General features: G+C 36.5%; 1 protein-coding gene across 3 annotated transcripts in view; it reads right to left on the bottom strand.

Moving 5' to 3' along the window:
• Positions 1–6,977: 6,977 nt before the first annotated feature.
• Phactr3 (phosphatase and actin regulator 3) overlaps positions 6,978–10,013 on the bottom strand; it is a 215,404-nt gene continuing 212,368 nt past the window's right edge. For all 3 annotated transcript variants that reach the window (XM_031372946.1, XM_031372947.1, XM_031372948.1), the window contains exons 12-13: positions 9,590–9,666; positions 6,978–7,947 (exon numbers count right to left, since the gene is read on the bottom strand). In XM_031372946.1, coding sequence (XP_031228806.1) covers positions 7,932–7,947; positions 9,590–9,666 — 93 coding nt within the window. In that variant the 3' untranslated portion in view covers positions 6,978–7,931. The remainder of the gene's footprint in view (positions 7,948–9,589; positions 9,667–10,013) is intronic.

Below are 10,013 nucleotides of genomic sequence, written 5' to 3'. Positions count from 1 at the left end.
CACCTCACTCTCAGCAATAGACAGATCATAGAAACAGAATCTAAACAGACACACAGTGAAATTAACAAGTTATGAACCAAATAGTTCTAATAGATATTTATAGAATATTTCATCCTAAAGCAAAAGAATATACCTTCTCAGCACCTCACGGTACCTTCTCTAAAATTGACCATATAATTGGCCACAAAACAAGCCTCAACAGATACAAGAGGATTGAAAGAATCCCATGCACCCTATCAGATCACGATGGACTAAGGCTGGTCTTAAATACCAATAAAAACAACAGAAAACACACATTCACATGGAAGCTGAACAACGTTCTACACAATGATAACTTGGTCAAGGAAAAAATAAAGAAAAAAATTAAAGGCTTTTTAAAATTTAATGAAAATGAAGACACATCATACTGAAATTTATGGGACACAATGAAAGCAGTGGTAAGAGGAAAACTCAAAGCTCTAAGTGCCTCTAAAAAGAAACTAGAGAGAGCTTATACTAGCAGCTTGACAGCACACCTGAAAGCTCTAGAACAAAAAGAAACAAATACACACAAGAGGAATAGAAGGCAGGAAATAATCAAACTCAGGACTGAAATCAACCAAATAGAAAAAATTAAGAACTATACAAAGATTCAGGAAAACCAGGAGCTGGTTCTCTGAGAAAATCAACAAGATAGATAAACCCTTAGCCAGACTAACCAGAGGGCATAGAGACAGTATCCAAATTAATAAAATCAGAAATGAAAAGGCAGACATAATGAAATACATCTTAAAATAATTATTGTTTGTTGAATATTAACAGTTGAAAATATTAAAATCATGTTCTACAAACATGGAAATATTGATAATTTTTCTCACTGTGCTTGAAATTATCATTTTCTTAATGTTTAACCAGTTTTTGCTATTTTGAAATTTTTAAAATATACTTACTTATAAAATAATTTCTCTGATAATCTTTTTTAAGTAAACTTATAGACAATGTATACAGATATGTGTGTTTTAAATACTCTCTCACTATATCAGGTGGTATCATATAAGGGCTTTTGAATATATTTCTTAATGATTAGTTTTTAATATTTTATGTTCTTTTACTATGCTTAATTCCCAAAGAATATTTTGTATGTTTTGAAACAATTTAGTATTCAAAATTAGATATAGGATTTTCAATTACAGATAGTATTAAATGTTCATTAATGATATTTTTAGGGTATGAAAGGATATGAATATAAAAGTTGAACCAATTTTTATGTATCATTTGATTCTCAAAATACTCAATATTATTATATAAATACATTTAAATAATAAACAATTTAAGGGAAAAAAATAAGAAAATGAAAACAACCAAACTTATGGAACACAATGAAGGCAGTTCTAAGTGGCAAGTCCATAGCATGGCAAAGAACACTGTCATTTGGACAGAGTTTTAGTAACTACACATCCGGGGTTACATCCGATATAAAGAACTTAAAAACCAGTGTCAAGAAAAAACAAAAATGGGGTACAGATATAAATAGAATTCTCAAAAGAGGAAAAAATGTTCATTATCCTTAGCATCAAGGTGCCAAGAGCCTCCCGGCCCAAAGAGGGTAGTGACTGGGGCGCAGGGTAGGACTGGTGTGGCTTTAAAGTCTGAAGGTCTTAGATGTTTTAACTCTCTAACTGTACTAAAATGCTGATGATAACTTCTAAAAAGTCCTAAAAACATTCATGCTCTTTCAGAGGGTAGAAAGCTGCTAGTTTAGGGGACTAACACCTGTAGCCTAAACAGCTGAGGATTAAGTAACGTGGGCTTTGTTCTATCTCAGCAGGAACTGTGCAGCTCTAACTTTCAGCCTGCTGGTCAGAAGTCGCTGGAAGAAAAAGGGACACTTAGAAAAGTGATTATATTGTTTATTACTAAGTTGCAAAAAGTTTCCTATGAAAGCTATCTAAGGGGAAAAGCGGGAAGATCCTAAGCGGGAGGTGGGGTTGGGGGGAGGAGGAAAAAATTCTTCTAAGTGGGGAAAGGGAAAAAATTCTTGTAAGGGAAAAGATTCTTCTAAGGGAAAAATATTCTCCTCTATTTGCTTTTCCTCTCTTTGTCCTCAGTACTTATACACCTTTCAGAATACATGATCACATGTTAAAAAGTTCATCACAATTTCAAACACAAAATCAAATCATAAATTGAAATAGAAGTTTACAACAGGGAATGTTTACATGCCTGTACATTAGAAGTAATTATCTGGCTAAATATCTATCACCTGTCACAGCTCCATAGGTTCATTGTAAGTTGAAAACTATAAGTTATTAGTGAAATTTTGTATAGATAAACCCAATCAATATTTTACCTTCGGTCCTAGCATCTATAATAAATCGTTAGTTCCCTTTTAATGACCTGTGGTTAATTGTTTTACAACCTCTTTTAAAATCTGCTCAGAGCACATTTTATGCTCTGAGCAGAAGAAATTAACTGGTGACACTTTGAAGACTACCAGTGTGCTCACTGCAGTGTTGACTATTAGAAAAGGACCTAATAGCAGTCCTGCTAAAAAAAGAGCTTAATAATCACAGATATCATTTTAGGAATTTTTTTCTGGCTTTTTGAGACAAGGTTTCTCTGTATAGCCCTGGCTGTCTTGAAACTCACTCTGTAGACCAGGCTGGCCTTGATCTGCCTGCCTCTGCCTCCCAAGTGCTGGGATTAAAGGCACACCAGACCTTTTAGACACAACAGGATCAATGTACATCTTAACTCAAAGAAACTGAGGCAACATGCACAGGGTCTGCATGGGTCTCTAGCAGGTGTGGCTCTAGAACTGAAAGAAGAAATACAAACATGCTCTGATCCCAAACCCAGAAGCTATATCCAACTGATAACCACTTGCAGATGAAAATTTAGTCTTTTCCAGTGGAGTTTCACTAGAGAAACAAGCCACTCTTAGGGCATGCCTCACAGCCAGCAGTAGATTGGTCAAAGAAAACAAAGGCATCTTTAGAAGATCGTTGTCTCATTATATAGCTCCAGGGCTTTTTCTTCTTTTATATTTTAATTTTTTAATTTCCTTTGTTTTTACTCTACACTGATATGTCTTTTGAGTATATATTATGGCTTCCAGTTTAGTGTTTTTATGATATTCCTGAGTGTGAATATGAGTGGCTCTTTCTTGTGCCTTTTCTTGGGCTCATTTCCTTCTGTTGTTTTTGTCTTATTCTAATGTGTTTGTTTTCTAGCGAGAGACAGAAAGGTAAAGGATCTGGATGGGAGAGGAGATGGAATGAATTGGGAAGTTGAGAGGGAGGGAAAGTATTATCAAAATTTATGAAAAAAATTCTATTAAAGAAAAAATTTTCTTTGGCAAATCTGCTTAAATGTGTCCTGTTAATCTGGATCATCTGAATAATAAGTGAATATTTTCACTTCTTTCTGTGTGAAACTTTCACTTATGCAATCTTGTGTTTTAAACTGTCATATTTCAATGAAGTTACATTGTATTTCATAATTTAAAAAAATACCAGAACCATTTAACTCACAACCATTTTAAATAAGAGCTGTTCAGATTTGATCTATGGGCTAGTTTATAGACCTCCATATTGATAAAAGAGAATTTTTTAAAGACTAGAAATTGCTGTTTATTAGTTGTTTTTCACGTTTTATCCTTCAACTAGAAATGGCTGTGATCATAGATCCAACGTTGAGAACCTGAGGTGGAAGAATTCTTTGAATCTAGGAGAGACCAGTCTGAACAGTGTAGTATGACCCTCATCTCAAAAGGACAAAATAATTTCCTTTAAGCCTCTTACTCTTGCATAGAAATAGTAAGCCAGATCATGTTTTTTTCAGTGGCAGAAGTAAGTGGAATAAATTCTGCTAAAATTTAAATTATCTATTTTAGACCTATTGAAAATGAATGGTCATTGTAGATAATTACTTACATTTCTTACCTGGATGCAATCTGCTACAGTGCTGGTGTAATTCTACACGTTCTCAACCAGATGGAGCTGGAGGCAGGTGCCTGTACCCAAAGTATATATGGAAAGGAGATGAAATAGAAAAACCTTACTATAATTAGGTAGAAACCTACTATACCAATATACACACTGCCAAATTCTAATACCACACCAAGTTAATATTAGGCCACCTTGAACTTGAATTCATGTAGACTAAGGTTTTCCTATGGCTTTTAATTCCATGCCAAATTTTCTAAGTAATCTTGCTAATTCTCAGTGCTATATGAAATTCTAAGTTCTAGAATAGATTTCTTTAGCCATTTTATCACCATCAGTACTGTACATTATGAATTCACACTTGTGGAATAGGAATAAAAAAGAATTCTGAGGAAAATAACCTAAGAAATTAATGTCAACAAATAAGTCTAACATGAAATATAAAAATGAGCAAGATGGCACTTCCTTAGACCATTACTACGCATTCCCAGATGGAAATGGAAGGAATGGGGTAATGAATACTCAGCATGCACTAAAATGTATTTTCGTTCTGTGTAAAAACAACATACTTCATTTAGAAGGTATATGTGTGTATAGTGGGTATATCATTTAGGCATCTGTACAAATAAAAAAGATACCACTTTCAGATTTATTTCCTGATATAAGATACTTTATTTTCTACTTTATATTTTTAGTTTAAAGACTTTTAAAATGTTTTCTATTGCTCTGAAAATAAAACTGTTGTTCTCACAGAACCATGACTGCTAACTTCCCGTTGCTTCAGCAGTGTATTTCTCTATCACCATCAGTGCACCAAAAGGGAGTTGCGAATAACTTACAGTGTCTATTTGAAGACACTGGTATATACTGCTTTGTTTGCATATTTTCAGTTGCTCCATTGAAAAATAACTGACTAAATGGGTACTGAAAAGATTCAGGACAAATTTGGCGTTTTGTTCGGTTTGGTTTGGTTTTATGTTGAGTCTTATGTGGCTAAGGCTGGCTTGAACCCATGATCTTCATAACTCCTCCAAGGTACTGGTTTTACACAAGTACACCACCTTAACGCCCATATTTTAATGGACTTGAGTTTGCTTCTGACTACAGCTAGAATCTAACTTGCTAGTATTATGATGCAAAGCTTAAACCTGTAGTTACCCTAGATTTCCACAAGATGGACCTCTTGATCCTATGAGGCCTTTGTTTTCCCAATTCAAGGATCCAAAATTTACTGAGGTAAGAAAACTTTTAGATTTCTTTAAAATTTTAAAACTTACCTTAAAGTTACAGATTTTTAAATAAGGTTTGTAATCTTTTTAAGACTTGCATTAAGTAATTTTGCTCTATCACATTTTGTGAAAATGTTAGCGAATGATTTGTAAAGTTGACACATAACCTCCTCAGTGCCTCTAGGAAGGACCTCTAAGGCAGCAGAAATACTTCTCGTAAGCCTCTGAACTTGAAAATAAATTTTGTTTTCATGCTCTAAGTGTCATAGGTGACTGGATATGCATAGCACCATGGCCATAGGAACGGACTGCTCTATACAGTGAGAACATGGCCGTAGGAGCGGACTGCTCTATACAGTGAGAACATGGCCGTAGGAACGGACTGCTCTATACAGTGAGAACCTGGCCGTAGGAGCAGACTGCTCTATACAGTGAGAACCTGGCCGTAGGAGCGGACTGCTCTATACAGTGAGAACCTGGCCGTAGGAGCGGACTGCTCTATACAGTGAGAACATGGCCGTAGGAGCGGACTGCTCTATACAGTGAGAACCTCTACTTTGGAAGATGCTTGGGATGTGTTATATACTCTTAGTCACTGCAAAGTTAAGTAGTTTATCACATTTATCTATCAACTCTCCTAATTCCCCTTGTGACACTCATAGGAATATGAAACGCAGAAATAGTTATGATTAATAAAACTAAAATGGTAGAAGTTGGGTACTATTGCCAATTCCTTAATTAAAATGAAAAATTCTAACACTTTTAGTTATATTTCAGCCTCTGAACTTAACCAAACCTAAATCCTTCCTTGGATATCTTATAATTTACCTTAAAATTTTTTCGGCTACTACCTATGGGACTTGGCTGGGGCAGAGGAAGGCTCACTTTTCTCTGCTCTAAGTAGAGTTAATCCCCTGTGGGTTAGTACTATTTCTAGAAGAGCAGTGGGTTCCCCTTTTCCTATAATAGTAATGTGGGTATTTCTGAGAGACTGAAATTTCAGTGTGTGTGTGTGTGTGTGTGTGTGTGTGTGTGTAAAACTTTGGACCACTCATGTTTTAAACTAAGCAAAATATAAAATAGGAGCTGTTTATATGTATCTTGAAATAGGGAAACACATGCTTTGATGTTAACTGGCCACAACTAAGGGATCAATAGAAGCTATCATATTCAAATATTCTACATGCTTGTGAAATTCAGTTACTGGCTTCTACCTACAACAAGTTTAATTCACACACATCATAGAACAGGTAAAGCTAGAATCTTTCTGCTGTAATTTCTTATTTAAAAAATAATTCAATTAGTGGAATGTTTGCTAGTATCAGAACTGATCACCAGTCTCTTTAGCCAGAGCACTACCACAAATGTCACAAGAAGTCTTTAGAAGCTTGGAGAGCAGTGGGGTGAGGTAGGTGTGTGAATTTGTTCAGTGCAGTTGGTTGGAGAGCAGTGGGTGAGGTAGGTGTGTGAATTTGTTCAGTGCAGTTGGTTGGAGAGCAGTGGGTGAGGTAGGTGTGTGAATTTGTTCAGTACCGTTGGTTTGTCTCAGTGCTCTCTGGCTAACACACTGAGTGCTGAGAATGTGCTTGGTTTGTGCTAGCATGTTAGTTACCACATATTACACAAGTGTTGAGATCATCCTAAAGAGCAAGTCTGTGCTTGAGGTGCACAGAGGCCTATATTTTAGTGCAGGCATTTAAGCTCCAAGCCTTTGTTTACTGCTGACCAATATACTGGGCAGAGGAGTAGGAGGGCTTCTTTCTGAAAGAAAACTAAAAAGCAAATAAACAAATCAAATAAACAAAAACAAAACAAAAAAACCCATAGACAAACGTAGGGGATTTTTATTGTTTGTTAGCTCATTTCCTCCTGTTGTATTTTAGTAAACTACTTACTCCAAATCTTCATTCCATCTAAACCTTTTATAATAGGGGTTTTGATAATGTAAACAAACGAAAACTTACAACTTTTCTTAAAGAAGGTATAGATTTTCATGTTGTTAGAATTTCCAGTAAATTACTTCTAGATTAAATGTGCTCAATACTCTTTCATAAATTTTCAATTAACTTGAAAAATGGTATAACTAGTTTTTCAAGGCATAAGCCTTTATATATTTGACAGAATCTACAGAGAACAAAGTTGGCATTTTCTTTCTTGTTTTTATATTCAGAAGTGTTGACTTTTTCAAAGTCTCCAGCTATACCTCATCCCAACCCCAAGAAAATGAAAGCATTTATTCATTTCCTGTAATAAGTAGTCATTTAATTAAAGAACAAAATTAACGGGAATCAAAATGTTGGAGCTGTATTTTTTTGTTAGACATCATATAAAAAAGAGAAAGTATAGTACAGTAAATCACTCTATAACATGAACTTAGTTTTCAAATCATTAGGATAAAAATGTCTTTTCAACAAAATACTGAATGACACTGGGTCACATGTCCCTCAGAGCGGAGGCTGGGAGTGTGAGCCTGCACATGCATGTCGCCCATCCTCCATGACGCTGCAAAACTGCAAAACAAGGTTGAAGGCAAACAAGTTTTCTTCTGGGAGAGTTACTCTGGGCCTAAAGTGACCCCAACAGTTCACACTCCTCAGACACCAAAGAGGGGAGTGTGTCCTCTGGGTTGCTCCTCTTGTAGGTAAGTGGTCGGGATTGCGTCTCTGTGACTCTGCTCTTCTCACAAACACAGCAGTTAGTCTTGAGGAAAGTTCCCTGATGAATGGTCAGTGTTGGTATCAAAAATTAAACACAAATTCTTCTCAGAAGAAAATCTCTATGGCCTGTGGAATCTAGAAGTGATTTTTAAAAATTAGATATTTATAATAGTTAAAACTGCCAAACAAACAACCCAAACCAACCCAGCAAACAAAAAAATCCCTTCCACAAACAAATTTACTGCTATTCGGAGTTTCTCAAGTTGATATAAAGGACTTCAAGAACAGAGTTGCTGTGGCTGAATGGCCTCAAAGAACTCTTTATGACTCAGAACCACCCTGTGTGAAACCTGCCAGTGAAGTTCTCGGCTCTAGGACCTGGCCTGAGTGATCAGTACCTCTTAAAAACATCTGCAAATTAGTTAGCATGTTTGTAACAATGCTTAATACACTCAAGAAAATTACGCAGGATTGAAATACTGTGTTGACGTCGTAAGGCTGCTATGAAGTACCTGAATCATGATTAGGTTTGGGAGCCAATACACAGGACTGTCTGTATTATTCTTTAACAATAAAATACGCATTAAAATGTGTTTTACAGAAGAGTTTCATTTCTAAACTTACATTAAGAATAATGAGAGTTAAGCAAACCTGTCAAGTATGACAGGAAACTTGAAATTTTGTTTGCATCATTTTCTTCTTTCCACACAACCCTAACACACGTGCGTAGGGGGTGTAATTTATAGTTATTTCTGTTCCATAGCCCCAGTCAGCTTGCAAAGCAAATCTTTTAAATCAATGCAATGGCCACTTGGGATCCATCATAGCGGTTCACAGGTAAATGTACAGAAGTAAGGTTGCTTGGTTTTTTTTGTATTAGAGACTTGACAGCATCCTTCAAGGAAGAGGACAATGCAGTTCTCATGCTCTGTGCTCTCAACAGTCAAGGACCGCTAGGATTTATAGGCATGGAAGAACTTAGCCAGAGAAAATGAATTTGAAAGTGTACACGGCACAAGAAGGAAACTTTCTTCCCCAGCTTCTTCTGTGCGATAGGGTGGGCATGAAATGTGCTGCTCAACTCGGTGGGAAGACAGGCAGAGCACACTGACTGACTGCCATAGGGTGGGCTGAAATGTGCTGCTCAACTCAGTGGGAAGTCAGGCAGAGCACACTGACTGACTGCCATAGGGTGGGCATGAAATGTGCTGCTCAACTCAGTGGGAAGTCAGGCAGAGCACACTGACTGACTGCCATCCACTCCAGGATCAGGCAGAACACACTGACTGACTGCCATAGGGTAGGCATGAAATGTGCTGTTCAACTTGGTGGGAAGTCAGGCAGAGCACACTGACTGACTGCCATCCACTCCAGGAGGCAGGAGCTTCCTGTGGATATGTCATGGTCACATCCTAGGGCACTGGATTGCTACATAGTAGCCTCTCAAATGTATGCCAAACAAATGAATGTGCCTTGTGGCTTGGTAAACAATGGCTTGTGTTAGAGGTTAATTAATGTCAATATTGATAGATAATGGAGAATGATTTTGCAGCAATCTAGATGTAGTGGTCAATTCTATAAAATGTTTAAATATTGGTATTAAGTAACTAAGAAAAACTTAAGTTGAGACCAATTTTCTTAAACATGGCAACTATATACTATCATATGTACCCCTCTCACCACCAGTCCCTACTTAATAATGCTTTCTGAAGAGGTACCAAATATAAAGCCTTTGGTGACTAGACTCATCATGCAGTTCATGCGACAGAAAACTCACCTTGTCAAGTGCTTGCTGGATGCATGTACCTCCATTTCGTTACTTTTATACTCATTTAATTCTTTACGAATTGCTGCCTGAGATTTAAAAAGAATAGGTTTTCAAGTCAAATTATCACCTTTATATATTGTCAACCATTAATATGTGCTGACACTGTGGTCAAAAACCAGAAAGGAATTACATTGCTGTACTGTAGTGGGGAAGACAACCCTTCCTGTACTAGCAAGTGAACCTAGCACAGACTGGGAACCAGTTTATAGTAATATCTCACTATTGTGCTGTCAGAAAACCCATGTCACCGGAACTTTTGAGCATATAGTTCAGTTTTGTACTATGGCAGAAGTACAGTGAGCATCTTTTTAGGTCCTCTAGTCTTGCATCTTTTAGCTTCTCTAAACATTCTATCATCGTGTCTCTTATATGA

This window comes from Mastomys coucha, unplaced genomic scaffold (genome assembly GCF_008632895.1).
Source record: "Mastomys coucha isolate ucsf_1 unplaced genomic scaffold, UCSF_Mcou_1 pScaffold15, whole genome shotgun sequence".
In the NCBI taxonomy this organism is placed as follows: domain Eukaryota; kingdom Metazoa; phylum Chordata; class Mammalia; order Rodentia; family Muridae; genus Mastomys; species Mastomys coucha.
The sequence above is the reverse complement of the archived record's forward strand: the minus strand, read 5'-3'. Positions and strand labels throughout refer to the sequence as shown.